This window comes from Chlorocebus sabaeus, chromosome 6 (genome assembly GCF_047675955.1).
Source record: "Chlorocebus sabaeus isolate Y175 chromosome 6, mChlSab1.0.hap1, whole genome shotgun sequence".
In the NCBI taxonomy this organism is placed as follows: Eukaryota; Metazoa; Chordata; class Mammalia; order Primates; family Cercopithecidae; genus Chlorocebus; species Chlorocebus sabaeus.
Genome location: NC_132909.1, coordinates 7,647,871 through 7,666,693, shown reverse-complemented (window position 1 = coordinate 7,666,693; position 18,823 = coordinate 7,647,871). Strand labels below are relative to the sequence as shown.

At 57.3% G+C, this 18,823-nt stretch overlaps 2 protein-coding genes across 4 annotated transcripts in view; both read left to right on the top strand.

The window, feature by feature from the left end:
- Positions 1–10,810, top strand: part of LOC103235079 (transcription factor Spi-B) — a 43,207-nt gene extending 32,397 nt beyond the window's left edge. Inside the window, exons 24-30 of one of the 3 annotated variants that reach the window (XM_007997648.3) lie at positions 138–190; positions 265–362; positions 3,040–3,067; positions 5,564–5,636; positions 5,913–6,127; positions 6,699–6,849; positions 10,405–10,809. In XM_007997648.3, the coding sequence (XP_007995839.1) occupies positions 138–190; positions 265–362; positions 3,040–3,067; positions 5,564–5,636; positions 5,913–6,127; positions 6,699–6,849; positions 10,405–10,703 (917 nt within the window). In that variant the 3' untranslated portion in view covers positions 10,704–10,809. Of the gene's footprint in view, positions 1–137; positions 191–264; positions 363–930; positions 1,106–1,954; positions 2,074–3,039; positions 3,068–5,563; positions 5,637–5,912; positions 6,128–6,698; positions 6,850–10,404 lie in introns of those variants that run through there. The other 2 variants (XM_007997646.3, XM_007997645.3) reach the window with 2 other exon arrangements.
- A 4,760-nt stretch (positions 10,811–15,570) lies between these two features.
- Positions 15,571–18,823, top strand: part of MYBPC2 (myosin binding protein C2) — a 37,947-nt gene continuing 34,694 nt past the window's right edge. The window contains exon 1 of the mRNA XM_073016148.1: positions 15,571–18,350. Coding sequence (XP_072872249.1) covers positions 18,239–18,350 — 112 coding nt within the window. The 5' untranslated portion in view covers positions 15,571–18,238. The remainder of the gene's footprint in view (positions 18,351–18,823) is intronic.

Sequence of the window (18,823 nt, the reverse complement as noted above, 5' to 3'; positions counted from 1 at the left end):
AGTTTTCCCAGCACACTTGCTCCGTTGTTCTCCAGCCTCTGGGGACTTTCAGAAGCTGGGATTGGCAGTGGGCAGGGATGGGGTGGCCCAGTTCCTGGCTTGGCCCCAGCACTTGGTGCTGACCCGCCTTCCCCCAGGAGCCGTGTGTGAGTTCTGCCAGCCCCGGGAGTCTGAGCTGTATCAGAAGGAGGTGAGAGGGCCGGGAGGTGAGGAGGGGCCAGGTGGGGAGGCCGGGGCGCCCTGCTCAGCCGCTGTCATCCCCAGGTATCCCATCTGAATGCCCTGGAGGAGCGCTTCTCGCGCCTCTGGACGCAGTGCCAGCGCTGCCAGGGCAGCCTGCACGAGGATGTCATCTGCACCAGGTGTGCGCCGTGTCCCACCCCGGGCTGCCCCGCCCCTTCCCAGCTCCCAGGCCTGTGGATTGTTGACCCAACCTCTGACTCCAAGGCCTCTCCTGAGCATCCTCCCAGCCCATCCCCTTCCAGCTGTGAGCCCTCCTGAGCCTCAGTGTCCTTGCCTGAAAAATGGGCCCATCCCAGCCCCCCAGAGGGGGCGGGTGCTGAGGGGCAGGGCCCGGCACCCAGTGCTGCCCGGGAAATGGCTGTCCTCCTGACACACCCAGCCAGCCTGGCCCCCTCCCCAGGGCGGGGCCGGGCTTTCCCCAGGGAACGGGTAGGCGGGGTGGGTTCCCACGCCAGGTGACAGGTGATATACGGCCAGCCGTGGCCCTGCACCTCGCCAGGCACCCGCCGTTATCGGCTCCCCCCGTGCCTGCTGAGCAAACAGCCCGCTGCGGGAGGGGGCGGGTGGGCTGGGCAGCAGGCGGGGGCCAAAGTCCTGGGAACAGCCCCCACCCCTCTCCCAGGCTGGGCACTGGGCCTTGGCCGGTCCTGAGCCTGCCCCTGCCCCCGCCCCCGCCCCCACCCGCAGCCGGGACTGCCCCATTTTCTACATGCGCAAGAAGGTGCGGAAGGACCTGGAGGACCAGGAGCAGCTCCTGCGGCGCTTTGGGCCCCCTGGCCCCGAGGCCTGGTGACCCTGCAAGCATCCCATGGGGCGGGGGCGGGGCTAGGGACAATTAATAAAGGTCCGGACTTTTGCTACATGGTGCTTTGTGGTCTCTGGGGGCACACGGTCTGGTTTCATAAGCCCTGGTCCTGGCTGGGACCCTCCTGAGGCCCCCACTGCACCTCATCCTCAGCAGAAGCCCCCTGGGCTCCCGCCTGTGCTGCCTGGTTCATGTGGGCCAAGCCTGCCTGTGTCCTCCCTGGCCCTGAATGAACACCTATCCCGGCGCTTCTCTGCCGTGCTCAGGACCCCCAGGTGTCTGGTCCTGGCCCAGCCCTCCCTGGTGATGACCCTGGGGACCCTGGTGGCTGCCCCGCCCTCCAGGTGCTGACCTGTTTCCTCCAGGCCTTGGGGCAGCCCCAGGCTCACCGGGGCTTCCACTCCCAGCACGGCCAAGAGGACCCCCCCTCGCCCCCCGCCGGGCCACACACCCACGATGTTTCCACCTCGAGGTCCTGGCAATGGGCTTTGGGTCTGGGTTTCCCCCCAGCGACTCCCGTCTCTATCCCCACAGCCTCTAAATGCCCTCAGACACCCTCAGCCCTCCCGTCACCTCACACATCCCCCCCGGGAGAGCCTTGTGCTCGCCCCTCGGCCCCCAGCCTGCAGCTGCTGGAATTCAGCTCCTGGGTCCAGATCCTCTGTTTCCTGATTCTCCTCCTCAGTGAACCCCAGCCCTTCCCTGACTTTCAGGATTCCCCCAAATCCAGCTCCTGTCCCATCTCCAGCCCTCAAGGTCAGCCCCCCAAACCCAGCCCCACGGGGATCCCCAAATCCAGACAGCCTCTGGCCCGCCCTCCCTGCCACGTGACAAAGGGGTTGTGCAATCCAGCCCCCTCCCCTGACCCCCTCCCTGAGGGGATTTTTGAGGAGGGCCGAGCTTGTGGACAGCGGGCACCCTCCTCCCCCCGTAGGGGCTGGGCCAAGATATAAATAGGGTTGGCGGCTGCATCGGGCGGCAAACAGCCTGCCCAGCACCACCATGCTCGCCCTGGAGGCTGCACAGTAAGTGAGGGCCCCCAAACCTGCACCCGGGGTCCCCACCTGCACTGCCCCTCTGTGGGGCCTTACCCATGGGCAGGGGTCTCTGCTCCTCAGGGCAGGTGGGTGGGAGTGGAGGGGAGGGTCTCACTGCCCCAGGACACTTGCTAGCATGCCCTCGCTGAGACTCTCCTCCATCCCCCCAGTCCCTGTCCTTCCTGTTCCCCACAGATCTCATTTCCTCGGGACGCACTTGCTAGCGTGCCCTCCTGCGGGCATCCTCCGCGGCTCTCACTCTGTCCATCCAGGACTCTTCCCCTCTCCCCGAGTTCCCGTATCTGTTCGCTCTGTATCTGGCATCTCCCGGCTCTCAGCGTTCTGCCTGTTGCTCTCTGTCTCCGCCTGTCTCTGTGTCTCTGTCTCCAGTTCTCGCTCTCCCTGCCTTTTGGTCTCCTTCTGCCTCACCCTCACCCCCAGGGCCTCCGACTGGGGCTCCAGGAATCCTCCCTGCCTCCGTGCGTGAATGTCCCTTTGCACACCTTTCTCCCTGTCGCACCTCTCCTGGAGCCTCCTCATCTGAGACTCCTCTGGGTTTCCCCCTCTCCACCCAGACATCTCTCCATCCCTCTCCTCTGGTCCAAGCTGGACTCATTTAACTGACTCGCCACCAAGGCCCCACTTGACCCAGTCCCCCTCTCCATCCCCACACCTCGTTTCCGGGACTTTCTCTCCCTCACTTTCCCTGCCCCTCCCCACCAGGGTGTCTATGCAAATCCTGGGGAGGAGGGGGACATTTGCCTCCCCCCCACCCCCCCCACTTCCTGTCCCAGCAGGGGGTAGTGGGGGAGTCCGGTGAATGTGGTGGGGCTGGTCCCTCACACAGGGCTGTGGTGGTCACAGCTGCTGCCGCCTCCCCGTCAGCCCCCAACCACTTTGAGACTCAGGTGGCTGGAGGCAGCCTCAGCATGCCCCTGTGTCTCTCCCCTCCAGGCTTGACGGGCCACACTTCAGCTGTCTGGTGAGTTGGGGCCCCTGGGAGCCAGGGAGAGGTGGCCCATGGTGACCTCCCTCAGATAAGTCATTTGCTTCCTTCCTCAGTTTCCCCTCCCGCCTCTTCCTGTCACTTTGTTTCTGAGCTCCCCCTTGGTATCTCCTGTCACCCCCATCCGTATTTTTGATGTCTCTCTCCCTCTCTCAGGCTGAATCCACTTCCTTGTGGCTTTGCGTCTCTCTCTGCCCATCCCACATTCAGCAAATGTATTTTCATGTTCCTTTCCTTCTTGTTTGTTCATAGTTTTAAAAATTGTATTCTGTAATAGTTCAGACACGGAATACTATACCCAACACCCTTGAACCCACAACCCAGTCTGATGTGCTTGAAAGAAACCCCCTGTTCATGCCCCTCCACATTCACACCCCAGTCATGTTTTTTTGTTTGTTTGTTTGTTTTAATTGAAGTGTAACTAACAAGTCAGTAAAGTGACAAATCTTGTGGACACTTCAGTGAGTTTTTGCATTATCTATACACCGTGTAGCCACAAGCCAGATCAAGATGCTGAACATTTCCATCTCTGAAATATTCCTTCCTGTCCCTTCTCAGTCAATACCTTTCTCTGATGTTTTCCGCCACCAAGTTGTAATTTGTTTTGCCTGCTCTTTTTTTTTTTTTTTTTTTTTGGAGTCTCACTCTGTCACCCAGGCTGGAGTGCAGTGGCACCGTCTTGGCTCACTGCAACCTTCACCTCCCAGGTTCAAGCAATTCTCCTGCCTCAGCCTCCCAAGTAGCTGGGATTACAGGCACGCGCCACCACACCTGGCTAATTTTTGTATTTTTAGTAGAGACAGGGTTTCACCATGTTATCCAGGCTGGTTTCAAACTCCTGAGCTCAAGTGATCCTCCCACCTTAGCCTCCCAATTGCTGGGATTACAGGTGTGGATCACCACACCCGGCTGCCTGCTTTTGAATTTTATGTAAAGTGAGTCATACAGCATGTCCCTTTTGGGGTCTGGCTTCCCTCACTCAACATGAAATGTGTGTCAGTGTTTGTCCTTTTTCCTTGCTGTATAGTACTCTATGATCAGCCCACACCACAGTTTGTTTATCCCTTCTCCTGCTGATGACGCCTGGGCTGTTTCCAATTGGAGACTCATAATAAAGCTGCTGGGATGATTCTGGAACAAGGCTATTTTGTGCACATCCATTTTCAGTTCTTTTGATTAAATGCCAAGGAGTGAGACTGCCAGGTCCTAGGCATGGTGTGGATCTAGCTTTAGTTTTTCCTAGACTCGAGTTCTTGAAGCAACAACACATGATTCTTGGGGCAAATCAACATATGGAGGTTTATTTATTTATTTATTTATTTATTTATTTATTTATTGAGACAGTCTTGTTCTGTCGCCAGGCTGCAGTACAGTGGCATGATCTCGGTTCACTGCAACCTCCGCCTCCTGGGTTCAAGCAGTTCTCCTACCTCAGCCTCCCGAGTAACTGGGACTACAGGTGTGCACCACCATGCCTGGCTAATTTTTGTATTTTTACAAAATACAAAACACCATGTTGGCCAGGCTGGTATCGATCTCCTGACCTCAAGATCCGCCTGCCTTGGCCTACCAAAGTGCTGGGATTACAGGCGTGAGCCACTGTACCCGGCCTATTTATTTATTTTTTGAGACAAAGTCTCACTCTGTCACCCAGGCTGGAGTGCAGTGGTGCAATCTCAGCTCACTGCAACCTCTGCGTCTCAAGTTCAAGCAATTCTCCTGCCTCGGCCTCCAGAGTAGCTGGGATTACAGGCACCTGCCACCACATCCAGCTAAGTTTTGCATTTTCAGTAGAGATGGGGCTTCACCATGTTGAGCAGGCTGGTCTCGATCTCCTGACCTCAGGTGATTCGCTGGCCTCAGCCTCCCAAAGTGCTGGGATTACAGGCGTAAGCCACTGCGCCTGGCTAGTTTTTGTATTTTTAGTAGAGATGGGATTTCACCGTGTTGGCTAGACTGGTCTCGAACTCCTGACCTCAGGTGATCTGCCCGCCTCAGCCTCCCAAAGTGTTGGGATGATAGGCGTGAGCCACCACGCCCGGCCTGGAGGTGTATTTAAAAAGCATTGACCCCTGCTTCTGTTAAGTGAAACACTTCCATTTCCCTTTACCCTTTACCCTTTACCTCCAGAGCCCCCAGGCAGGCAAGGCTGGGAAAGGTCTTCCACCCCTTCTCCAGGTGCCCTGATGTGCTGACTGTGTGCCAGTGAGGGGTCGGGGTTCTTGGGAGCCCACTGTTTTAGCAGGAGCTGGCTGCTGTGTGTCCCTGTTGGGTTGTGTCTCTACTCTCTGTATCTCTGTCTCTTTGTCCCTGTCTCTGATGCCTAATCTCTGTCTCTTTGTTGCTCTAATCTCTCCAGCGTCCCCCCTTCTCTCCCCTGTCTGTGCTGGAGTCTCCCCAAGGGTTCAGGGTGGGGGTTGGGAGTCCCCAAGGCCTGGGATGACCCCTCTTCCCTCCTGCACCCCGTACCAGTACCCAGATGGCGTCTTCTATGACCTGGACAGCTGCAAGCATTCCAGCTACCCTGACTCAGAGGGGGCTCCTGGTGAGTGACCCCAGCCCAGTACCCTTCCTGGCTTGGGGCCCATTTCACAGATCGGGGAACTGAGGCCCAGGGAGGTCATGACCTAGCACAACAGGATAAAGGTGGCCTGGGCCTGTAGCCCTCCTCCCCTTTCCTCTCCCACCCATCCGCTCCCCCATGCAAATCCTGGGGTCAGAGATTTGCACAGCCTACAATGGCCTCTCTGTGCTGGGGGCTTCGACTGGGAGGAGGCCTCCCTCAGAGCTCCCAGCTTCTGACTCAGTGCCCCTCCCCCAGACTCCCTGTGGGACTGGACTGTGGCCCCACCTGTCCCAGCCGCCCCCTATGAAGCCTTTGACCCAGCAGCAGCCGCTTTTAGCCACTCCCAGGCTGCCCAGCTCTGCTATGGACCCCCCACCTACAGCCCTGCAGGGAACCTCGAACTGGCCCCCAGCCTGGAGGCCCCAGGGCCTGGCCTCCCTGCATACCCCACGGAGGACTTCGCCAGCCAGGTGAGTGGTAAGGGGACAGTTGAAATCAAGCGCAAAGCAGGTGTGGTGGTGCACTCCTGTAATCCCAGCTACTTGAGAGGCTGAGGTGGAAGGAGGATTGCTTGAACCCAGAAGGTTGAGGCTGTGGTGAGCGGAGATCATGCCACTGCACTCCAGCCTGGGCAACAGAGCAAGATCCTGTCTCAAAAAAGAAAAGAAAAGAAAACTCAAGCTCAGTCATTTGGCTGAGGTGTGCTGGGTGCCAGGCACCGCACGGAGACTGCACATAGTAACCCCTGCAGCCGCCTCCCAGGTTACATTCTGTTGTTGCCCCTCTGAACAAGTGAGTCAAGAGAGGCAGTGACAGGAAGCCAGGGACAGGGCAGCCTCACATTACCTGTGTTGGACCAGCTTTAAGGAGGTGCCTCAGGTGTCCCCTGGCCACAGCGTGGTGATCTGAACAAAGGCCAGAGTCCACGCTGTCAACAAAGAGGGAGACCAGAGCCAGGAGGGCCACCGCCTTGGCCTGAGAGGAGGAAGTGGAGGGAGACAAGGGGTCCCTGGACATGCAAGTGACCCTGACCTTCCGCAGACCCTGGTTTCCCCGGCATATGCCCCGTACCCCAGCCCCGTGCTATCAGAGGAGGAAGACTTACCGTTGGACAGCCCTGCCCTGGAGGTCTCGGACAGCGAGTCGGATGAGGCCCTCGTGGCTGGCCCCGAGGGGAAGGGATCTGAGGCAGGTATGCGGGAGTAGCTGGGGTGAGGGAGATGCCAGCTGGAGATGGTTGGGGGGGCTGGAGCACCATGGCTTCCTGGGCCTCTACATATACACCAGCACTCCAGGCAGCTCCCAGATCCACACCACCTGCTGGCTGTGTGACCTTGGGCAAGTGCCTCTACCTCTCTTTGCCCAGGTTTCCTGTCCGTGCGATGGGAATGGAGGTGACAGTGTCTACCCTCCTGAGGTCGTTGGGAGGATTAGATGGGATAATAAGTGTAAATGGGACAGCAGTGCCAGGCACAGAGTAGGCACTTCAATAAGTCGACCTCTTCCCCATCATTCCTGACACCACAGTTATGGAAATAATAACGCTGTCAACCCCCAACACTTCAACCCTTGCCCTGCCCATGTGCCCAACATCCTTTATGCTCAACCCCAAGAAAGCTGAGATCATTCCTTACTTTCTGTGCCTGGGCCTCGCTTTCTCATCTGTAAAGTGAGCATCATTGTCATCGTCCCTATCTCACGGGGTTATGACGGAGATTAAATGAGCTCATAATTGTAAAGCACCTTGCAAAGCACCTGGCCCTACAGGCTCCACAGTGGATTGTAAAAATCAACACACAGGCTGGGTGTGGTGGCTCACGCCTGTAATCCCAACACTTTGGGAGGCTGAGTGGGGCAGGACCTGAGGTCAGGAGTTCGAGACCAGCCTGGCCAACATGGCAAAACCCTGTCTCTACTAAAAATACAAAAATTAGGCCGGGCGCGGTGGCTCACGCCTTTAATCCCAGCACTTTGAGAGGCTAAGGTGGGTGGATCATGAGGTCAAGAGATTGAGACCATCCTGGCCAACATGGTGAAACCTCACATCTACTAAAACTACAAAAATTAGTTGGGCATGGTGGTGCACACCTGTAGTCCCAGCTACTGGGGAGGCTGAGGCAGAAGAATCGCTTGAACCCAGGAGGCAGAGGTTGCAGTAAGCCGAGATCTTGCCACTGAAGTCCAGCCTGGCGACAGAGTGAGACTCCGTCTAAAAAAAAAAAAAATTAGTGGAGCATGGTGGTACGTGCCTGTAATCCCAGCTACTCAGGAGGCTGAGGCGGGAGAATTGCTGGAACCCAGGAGGCAAAGGTTGCAGTGAGCCGAGATTGTACCACTGCACTGCAGCCTGGGTGATAGAGCAAGACTCCATCTCAAAAACAAACAAAACCACAGCCTCATTAAAAAAATTTTTTTAATTAATTAATTTATTTATTTTTTGAGACAGAGTCTCGCTCTGTCACCCAGGCTGGAGTGCAGTGACACAATCTCAGCCCACTGTAACCTCCACCTGCTGGGTTCAAGCAATCCTCCTGCCTCAGCCTCTGGAGTAGCTGGGATCACACCACGCCCAGCTGAATTTTGTATTTTTAGTAGAGATGGGGTTTCTCCATGTTGGCCAGGCTGGTCTTGAGCTCCTGACCTCAGGTGATCCATCCATCTTGGCCTCACAAAGTGCTGGGATTACAGGCGTGAGCCACTGTGCCTGGCCACACAGCCTCATTTGTGGCTGAGGAGACGCAATCTAGGCTCACTACTGCCTCAAACTCCTGGGCTCAATCAATCCTCCTGCCTCAGCCTCCTGAGTAGCTAGGACCACAGGCATATACCACCACACCTGACTAATTTTTTAAATTTTTGTAGAGGTGAGGTCTCGCTATGTTGCCCAGGCTGACCTCCAACTCCTGAGCCTGTGTTATCTTCCCACCTCAGTCTTCCAAAGTGCTGAAGTTACAGGCATGAGCCACCACACCCAGCCAGAAATAAATTATTTTATTGCTTATAGGTCCTGGGGCATACATGGCATGCCTGGAAGCCACACACACACACACACAGGTCAGGGAGTGTAGGCAGGGAGGGAGAGAGAGAGAGGGATCAGTGGACTGATGCCTTTATTGGGTCCAAGGCATCAACCAAACAGGTTTCCTGAGGGGGGTTTTAATTGGTGGGTTCAGGCCAGGCACGATGGCTCATGCCTATAATCCCAGCACTTTGGGAGGCTGAGGTAGGAGAATCGCTTGAGCCCAGGAGGCAGAGGTTGCAGTGAGCTGAGATCATACCATTGCACTAGCTTACAGTAGCTTGTTGAGATTATAGTAGCTTGTTGACTCAGCTACTGTAATCTTAGTAGCTAGGATTACAGGCATAAGCCACCACACCCAGCTAATTTTTGTGTTTTTACTAGAAACGGGGTTTCATCATGTTGGCCCGGCTGGTCTGGAACTCCTGACCTCAAGTGATCCGCCCACCTCAGCCTTCCAAAGTGCTGGGATCACAGGCATGGCCCACTGCACCCAGCCTCCAACTTATATTTTAAATGAATGCCGAGGCAACCTAAAATTATAAGAATTCAATCAGGTGCAGTGGTTCACACCTGTAATCCCAGCATTTTCAGAGGCCGAGGTGGGAGGATCACCTGAGGCCAGGAGTTCAAGACCAGCCTGGGCAGCATAGTAAGACACCATCTCTACAAAAAATAAAACAATTAGCCAAGCCTGATGATGCATACCTGTAGTCCCAGCTACTGGGGAGGCTGGGGCAGGAGGATTGCTTAGGCCCAAGAGGTCGAGGCTGCAGTGAGCTGTGATTGCTCCTCTGTACTCCAACCTGGGTGACAGAACGAGACCCTGCCTTGAAAAAAAAAATAAAATAAATGTCACTATGTCACTACCCCAAGGTCACACTGCTGTAAAATGGCAGAGATGGGATTCTTGTAGCCAGTGCCCTACTCTGAAACTCCCAGTTATTGGCCGGGCGCAGAGGCTCACACCTGTAATCCCAGCATTTTGGGAGGCCGAGGTGGGCGGATCACCCGAGGCCAGGAGTTCGAGACCAGCCTGGCCAACAGAAACCCTGTCTCTACTAAAAATATTAAAATAAGCCGGGAGTAGTGGCACATGTCTGTAGTCCCAACTACTCGGGAGGCTGAGGCAGGAGAATTGCTTGAACCCTGGAGGCAGAGGCTGCAGTGAGCCGAGATTGGGCCATTGCACTCCAGCCTGGGCCACAGAGCAAGACTCCGTCTCAAAAACAAAGAAAAGCCTAGGAGCCCAGGAGTCAGGTGCCCTGGCCTCTCCCAGGACCCTGTCCTGGTTTGGGCTGAGAGGCTGGGAGACTAGAAGTAGGAGAGATAGCCAGGCCAATGCAACTGCCTCCAGATCTGTTTGCCTCTCCGTTATAATCCTTTGTGCAGCGCTGTCAACCCATTTCACAAACTCTTTCATCCACTAGCTCAACAAATAGGGAATATTACGTGCTGGCCGCAAGGCGGAAGGCAGGACAGATGTAAATCTCGAACATTAAAGCATAGAACTCCGGAGGGGGCCTAGGGAGGACAGCTTCGGGCAGGGGGAGTGACTTGCCCCCGTGGTGAGGGGCGCAGAGCCAGGAGTCTGTAACAGCCACTTCCTCACCCCACTTCTCAGATCCTGGAGACGGAGGCCGGGGCGGAAGTCTCGGAGGAGGGTGGATGGGGAAGGCGGGGCCTTAGGGACCCCTCGCCTAATGCGTGCCCCCGACCTCACTGCAGGGACCCGCAAGAAGCTGCGCCTGTACCAGTTCCTGCTGGGGCTGCTGACGCGCGGGGACATGCGTGAGTGCGTGTGGTGGGTGGAGCAGGGCGCCGGCGTCTTCCAGTTCTCCTCCAAGCACAAGGAGCTCCTGGCGCGCCGCTGGGGCCAGCAGAAGGGGAACCGCAAGCGCATGACCTACCAGAAGCTGGCGCGCGCCCTCCGAAACTACGCCAAGACCGGCGAGATCCGCAAGGTCAAGCGCAAGCTCACCTACCAGTTCGACAGCGCGCTGCTTCCTGCAGCCCGCCGGGCCTGAGCACACCCGAGGCTCCCACCTGTGGAGCCGCTGGGGGACCTCACGTCCCAGCCAGGATCCCCCTGGAAGAAAAAGGGCGTCCCCACACCCTACCTGATATGACTTATGCATCCCCACCTTTTGGGGGTAGGGGGAGTGCTGCCCTGCCATAATCCCCAAGCCCAGCCCGGGCCTGTCTGGGATTCCCCACTTGTACCTGGGGTCCCTCTGGGATTTCTTTGTCATGTACAGACTCCCCAGGATCCTCAGGTTTTGGGTGACAGGACCTATGGACCACTATACTAGGGGAGGCAGGGTAGCAGTTCTTCCAGAATCCCAAGAGCTTCTCTGGGATTTTCTTGTGATACCTGATTCCCCAGTGAGGCCTGGGACCTTTTTAAGATCCCCGTGTGTCTGTAAACCCTCAATCTCATCTGGGGTGGGGGCCCTGCTGGCAACCCTGAGCCCTGTCCAGGGGTCCCTCTTGTCGGATCTGAGATCTCCTCCTTATGTCTGGGGCCCTCTGGGAGCTGTTGTCATCTCAGATCTCTTTGCCCATCTATGGCTGTGTTGCCACATCTGTCTCCTCACCTTTGAGATCCCCCAATTCTCTGGAACCATTCTGCTGTCCCTTTATGTGTCTGGAGTTCCCCAATCACATCTAGGGCTCCTCTGAGATCCTTTTGTCATGTCTGAAATCACTCTTGAGAGGTCTGGGGTGTGGGGGGATGGGGAAGTCAGTGAAATGTGTCTTGTCTGGGCCCTGTCAGGGACACCCTTGTCATATCTGGGATCCTCTAATCACATCTGAGACCTCCTAGGCTGTCCATCTGATATGCCCTTTCAGGGACCCCACAAAGACTGAGTTCTCATGGGGACCCTACCCTTTCTGGTGGCCCTCCCTATGGCCATGCTGAGGACCACTCTGGCCACGTGACTGATTTTTGGGTGATCATGGCAGCTCCCCACCCATGTCATTTCTAACCAGAGGTCTCAAGGTGGTCACCCACTGCCCCCCAACCCAGGCCCCGGTCCCTGGTGATGGTCTCTTTAGTTCAAAGTAGCATTTGGCAGTGCAGGTGTGAGGGATCCACATTAAAGCAGACCATCAGCTGGGCAGTGGTTCACACCTGTAATCCCAGCACTTTGGGAGGTGAGGCAGGGGGATGGCTTGAACCCAGACATTCAAGACCAGCCTGGGCAACATAATGAGACCTCATCTCTACAAAACATAAAAAAAAAAAAAAATTAGTCAGGCATAGGGGTGGACACCTGTGGTCCCAACTGCTCAGGAGGCTGAGGTGGGAGGATCTCTTGAACCCAGGAAGTCGAGGCTGTGGTGAGCTGTAATCGTGCCACTGCACTCCAGCCTGGGCGACAGAGCGAGACACTGTCTTAAAAACAAAAAACAAGGCCGGGCACGGTGACTCATGCCTGTAATCCTAGTACTTTGGGAGGCTGAGGTGGGCGGATCACAAGGTTGAGAGATCGAGACCGTGCTGGCCAACATGGTGAAAACCCTGTCTCTACTAAAAATACAAAAATTAGCTGGGCATGGTGGCATGTGCCTGTAGTCCCTGCTACTTGGGGGGCTGAGGCAGAAGAATCACTTGAACCTAGGAGGCAGAGGTTGCAGTAAGCCTAGACTGCGCCACTGCACTCCAGCCTGGGCCACAGAGTGAGACTCCATCTGAAAACAACAAAAAACAGCAGACCATTCAAAATAGGGAGACTTGGGCCGGGCGCGGTGGCTCACGCCTGTAATCCCAGCACTTTGGGAGGCCGAGATGGGCGGATCACGAGGTCAGGAGATCGAGACCATCCTGGCTAACACGGTGAAACCCCGTCTCTACTAAAAACACAAAAAACTAGCCGGGCGAAGTGGCGGGCGCCTGTAGTCCCCGCTACTCGGGAGGCTGAGGCAGGAGAATGGCGTAAACCTGGGAGGCGGAGCTTGCAGTGAGCTGAGATCCGGCCACTGCACTCCAGCCCGGGCGACAGAGCAAGACTCCGTCTCAAAAAAAAAAAAACAAAAAAAAAAAAACAAAATAGGGAGACTTTGCATAACTCAGATTTCTGCCTTCACTTAAAACTTTGGACGACCTGGAGAGGGTGTGCCAGTTTTTGGAGGGGGGTGGGGAGCTGGAACAGGAGGACAGTAGCCTTTCCTAATGGGGTATTTGTTCTCCAGTCTGCCCCAGTCGCTGCCATCCTTGGCTATCTTACCCCAGCAGCTTCTCAAGCCTGTTTGCTTTAGATCACTGTATAAACCCAGCTGGAACTGAAGCCTGGGTGGACTATGGAGCACTGGTTGTGACCCCCAGGGAATGTCAAAGGCTGAGGGCCAAGAGGCCAGAGGTCCTGGAGCCCGGGTGGAGAGGTGGATCTAGGGTGAATGACTTGCTGCTTCCCACCCTTAGTTTGTGCCTTCTGTGAAAAACAGAGAGAAGGAGGAGGAAGATCTCAAAAAGCCTTTCTGGCCCAGTACAGTGGCTCACACCTGTAATCCCAGCACTTTAGGAGGCTGATGCAGGTGGATCACCTGAGGTCAGGAGTTCAAGACCAGGCTGACCAACATGGTAAAACTCTGTCTCTACTAAAAATACAAAATTAGCTGGGCATGGTGGCGCATGGCTGTACTCCCAGCTACTTGGGAGGCTGAGGCAGAATTGCTTAGAACCTGGGAGGCAGAGGTTGCAGTGAGCTGAGTTCATGCCCTGCACTCCAGCCTGGGCAACAAGAGCGAAACTCCGTCTCAAAAAAAAAAAAAAAAAAAAAGCTGTTGCAGCCCCTGTTGAGCCTTTGACACCGCCTGAAATCCACCCCACTCCCAGGAGGAGGAGCAAGGAATACCGATGACCCAGAGACATGAGAAGTCCATGTGGAGGCACACAGCAGCTGGTGACAGAGCCCAGGCTGGGACCTGCCCTCAAGAGAATGAGTGGGGAGGAGGAGGGAGGAAGGGCAGGTAAAACGTCCTTCCCAGGGCCCCCTGCAACGAAGAAGGTACTTTTTACAAGAGCTGTCATTGTCACCCTAAATGTGCAATAAAATTAGACACATCGAGGTAGACAAACCTCCTGGGACCTTTTTGTCAGGGACTGCAATCCTGCCCCTCCACTGGGGCCGCTGGCTGTCAGAGACACCGTGACATCACGGGTGATGATGAGAAAGGAGTTCAAAGAGACAATTATATGCTGGTCGGTGGCTCTGTAATCCCAACACTTTGGGGGGCCAAGGCAGGAGGATCGCTTGAGTCCAGGAGTTCAAAACCAGCCTGAGCAAGATAGTGAGACCCCTCCCTACCCGTCTACAAAATAATAAAAAAAATTAGCGGGGTGTGTTGGTGTATGCCTGTAGTTCCAGCTACTCGGAACTACTGAGGAGGGAGGGTCACTTGAGCACAGGAAGTCGAGGCTGCAGTGAGCCGTGATCGTGCCCCTGCACTCCAGACAGGGCGAGACCCTGTCTCAGAAACAAACAAATCACAAAGAGACTATACAGCAAAACCTGTCTGAACCTTGAATGCCGAGAAGTAAGAGACTTGACTTGCAGGCACGGGGGTTCCGTTTGTTTTATGTCTTCCTCTCTTCCTGCCAATTGAAGTGCTCCACCTCCTCTGGGTCTCTGTCCCCTTCCCTCTGAATTGAGCCCTCGGGGGGCCGCGAGGGGCGCGAGGCTTCAGGTGGCCGCCGCACTGCAGGCCTGGGCCCCTCCCCAACTCAGCGGGGTTCTCGGGACCGCAGCGGCAGTCTGCCTGGCAACCCGTGACATCACGCGGGGCTGGCGTCGGATTGGCTGGACCCTCCCTGGAGGCGGAGAAGTTTCCGGCTCGTAGGGGGTTTTGGAAAAGGAGGAGGGGGAAGATGAACAGGAAGAAAAAGGTGAGGGACTTATTTTTCCTCACACCGGGTCCCTCACGCCGCGTTACTAGCCAGGCAGTCCCCCACCTTAACGCTAACTCCCCAACACCCTTTCCCTCCTTCCTCCCCACAACACCTGGCGTCCCCAAGCCCCGCCCCTCCCCAGGCTCCGCCCCTCGGCTCCCCGCCGCGTCCAGAGCTACCCCATTCAGAAAGTCACAGGTCCCCTTGCCGGGAAGGGCGCCAACGTCCGGGCAGCCCTCCAGGGCCTTCCCAGCCTCCCACCCGCCCCCGCCGGGGACGCCCACCCCCTACCCGCGTCCGGTGCCCGCAGTGCGCGCTCCGGGAAGAGTCGCGCGGAGCGGTCCCAGCAGGGGCGGCGGCCAGTCCGGGGTCCCAGATGGCCGGGGCCCCAGCCCTTCGGGTTTGCCAACGCCCGGGGCGCGAAACTCCCGAGTCCCAGAGCCCCGGCGCCCTCCCCGGAGGCGCAGGGACCTCCTCCCCCCGCCGCCGTCCTGCCTAGGCTGGGAAACCGGACCCTCCCTCCCGGCTCCGGTTTCCCGAAAACTCCTGACTTGCAGATGCTAAGAATGGCTTCCTAGACCCTGTCCCTCCCCCGCCTGCTTTATGCCAGAGCTCTGGCCCGCAACCCTTGCCCCCTTGAGACCCTTAGTCTCTTCCTCTTCCTCCTCCCGGGACCCAGGCGTCCAGGCGCTTGTCCTTTCTGGGGAACCCAAGAATCTGGGACCCCAGCTGCCTCTGCCCCCAGACTCAGGGGTCCAAGCACCCAGTCCCCTCCTCCCTGAGATCCTGGAGTCCGAACCCCAGCCCCCTCCTCCCTCAGACCCAGGTGTCCGAGCCCCAGCCCCTCCTCCCTGGGGGCCTGGCTCTCAGCCATCTCCCTAGGTCCAGCTGTTATTTCTCGCCCTTTAGAACATGCGGGTGGAATGTGGGGCGGCCCTATGGTCTGATGCCTCCCGGAGCCTTCTGGGAGTCTCAGGACTCATTAAAAGGCTCCCCTTAGGGGCCCACCTGTCCTCCCTAGGGCCTAGCGGGACGCGGCTGCGGTCAGAGGAGCGGGAGGAGGTCCCCCGACATGCCTGAGGCAAAACCAGGTGGTGCCAGGACCCCCTCCCTGTGGGAATGGGGCTGTTCTTTTCTGAATGGGGATTTGGGGCCCCTCTCTTTGTAGGGTTGGGAGAAGGAGGAGCCTTCGCTGTGTGAGGAGGCGGCTCCCTTTGCTGTGCGTGATGGGGGTTCCCGCATCGGTTTAGGGCGAGGGTCTCCACTCTGCATGAGGAAGAGGGTCCCCTTCCGTTTGTGACGGGAGTTTCCTTCCTTGTATGAGATGGGGTCGGTCTCGTATCTGTTGGGGTAAGGGATCCCCTTCACTCAGCAGGGAGGGGGTTTCTTTTTCTATAAGTGATTGGGGGCATCTCTGGTGGAGATGGGGATTCTCTGGTTGTAAATTGGGTTCCTTTTGCTCGATGGAGATGGGGGACCTGTGTGTGTAGACTGGGTTTTTTATTTTTTTGAGTTGGAGTCTCGCTCTGTCACCCAGGCTGGACTGCGGTGGTGCAATCTCGGCTCACTGCAACCTCTGCCTCCTGGGTTCAAGCAATTCTCCTGCCTCAGGTAGCTAGGATTACAGGCATGCACCATCATGTCTGGCTATTTTTGTATTTTTAGTAGAGACGGGTTTCGCCATGTTGGCCAGGCTGGTCTCAAACTCCCAACCTCGGGTGATCCACCCACCTCAGCCTCCCCAAGTGCTTGGATGACAGGCATGAGCCCCCGCGCCCGGCCAGACTGGGAGGTCTTCGCATGTGATTGGATTCTCCACATCCGGGGATGGCATCCTCTGGGCAGGGTCTGGACCACTTCTCTGAGTGAAGACTCAGAGAGAGCCAGGTGCAGTGGCTCACGCCTGTCATCCCAGCACTTTGGAATGCCGAGGCAGGAGGATTGCTTGAGGCCAGGAGTTCAAGACCAGCCCGGGCAACATGGCGAGACCTTGTCTCTACAAAAAATTAAAAACTAGCCAGGTGTGGTGGTGCATGCCTGTAGTCCCAGATACTTGGGAGGCTGAGGTGGGAGGATCGTTTGAGCCTGGGCAGTTGAGACTGCAGTGAGCTGTAATCATAACCACTGCACTCCAGCCTGGGTGACAGACTGAGACCCTGTCTCTAAAAAACAAGCAACAACAGCAACAACAATGGCCTGGTGCGGCAGCTCACACCTAGTAGTCCCAGCACCTTGGGAGGCCAAGGTGGGTGGATCGCCTGAGCCCAGGAGTTCAAGGCCACTCTGGCCAACATGGCAAAACCACATCGCTACAAAAAATACTAAATTAGCTGGGCTTGTGGGTATGTGCCTGTAGTCCCAGCTACTTGGGAGTCTGAGGCAAGAGGCTCACTTGAGCCTGGGAGGCAGAGGTTGCAGTGAGCCCAGATCTTGCCACTGCACTCCAGCCTGGGAGACAGAGCGAGACCCTGCTGGGAAAAAAACAAAAACAAAAAATAGATTCCAAGGGACCCTCTCTGTAGGATATGGGGTGATTGTGGATATAAAGATTAGTGGTTCCCATCTGCATGGAGTCGCAGGGGAAGTATCTGTATTAAGGATGGGGGAGCCTGATTTCTGTGGGCACTGAGGCTTCCCTGTGTAGGAATTAGCGAGGCTTCTTCATATAGGGAATGGGGTCCTTTCTGTGGGGTTTGGGGGCCTTCTTTGAATGGGACTGGGGAGCACTTTCTATGGAGATGAGGTTTTCTCTCTATGACGAACTCACCGCAGGAATCCTGCACCGCTGGGCGGACCCCCTCCTGGGATGTCTGGTCCGCTGGCCTCAGGCCAAGCAGGTTGTGGGGTGGGTCCAGCCCCTACTGTAGCTGCAGACCCAGCCAGCAAGGAACAGCAGGCAGGGCAGGGGAAGGATGCTGCGGTCAGCACCAGGTGTCCAGTTTCCAGCCCAGAGGGAGAGCTAATTATAACCTCGGACCCAAAAGGTCAGGGTCTGGTGGCCTGGGCCGATGGGGCAGGGCCTGCTGGGGGCAAGGGAAACCCGATCCCACAGACTCTCAGATCTGAGATAAATTTATACCTAAGGTGGGAGCCTGGACTCCTGGGTCTGAGGGAGGAGGGGCTGGGGGCCTGGACTCCTGGGTCTGAGGGAGGAGGAGCCGGGGGCCTGGACTCCTGGGTCTGAGGGAGGAGGGGCTGGAGGCCTGGACTCTTGGGTCCGAGGGAGGAGGAGGGGCCGGGGGCCTGGACTCCTGGGTCCAAGGGAGGAGGGGCTCGGGGTCTGGACTCCTGGGTCCGAGGGAGGAGGAGGAGGAGCCGGGGGCCTGGACTCCTGGGTATGAGGGAAGAGGGGCCGGGGGCCTGGACTCCTGGGTCCGAGGGAGGAGGCGCCGGGGGCCTGGACTCCTGGGTCCGAGGGAGGAGGGGCCGGGGGCCTGGACTCCTGGGTCCGAGGGAGGAGGCGCTGGGGGCCTGGACTCCTGGGTCCGAGGGAGGAGGCGCTGGGGGGCCTGGACTCCTGGGTCCGAGGGAGGAGGGGCCGGGGGGCCTGGACTCCTGGGTCTGAGGGAGGAGGTGCCGGGGGCCTGGACTCCTGGGTCCCAGGGAGGAGGGGCTGGGGGCCTGGACTCCTGGGTCTGAGGGAGGAGTGTGCTGGCCGCATGCTTAACTATGACTGTCCCCTACCTTACAGCAGCCAAAAAGGCCCCCAAGGGCAAAGATGCCCCCAAAGGAGCCCCCAAGGAGGCTCCCCCTAAGGAGGCTCCTGCAGAGGCCCCCAAAGGTGAGGAGGTGTTCCCTCGGGCTCAGCCGACCTGGCTTCTCATCTGCCTCCTCCCCTCTACACCTCCCCCAGCCTTCCCCTAGCCTCTGTCCCTGAATCTGTCCCCACGCAGCCCCAGGGCTGACCCACACCTCCCATGCTCCCAGCCCTTCTGGGGCTCCCTGGCACCCAGGCAGAGCCCAGCCCCTCGGCTGGCATCAGTTCCGGTCAACTGACTGACTGATCACCAAGTTCCGCCCCAGTCTCTCTAAACCTCTCCCACCCCAAAGGCACATTCAGTGCCCTCCAGTCCACAGATGAGGAAACCGAGGCCCAACGGGTGGGGGAGCCTGGCCAAGGTCACACAGCCACGAGGGTGACAGGTGGCCTTTCCCAGGTCAGGAGAAGCCATTTAATCCCCATGATATTTGGTTTCTGAGCAGAGGGTCCCTCATTGTCTCTAAGTCCTTTTCCCAAAGCGGCCTACTGTGCCC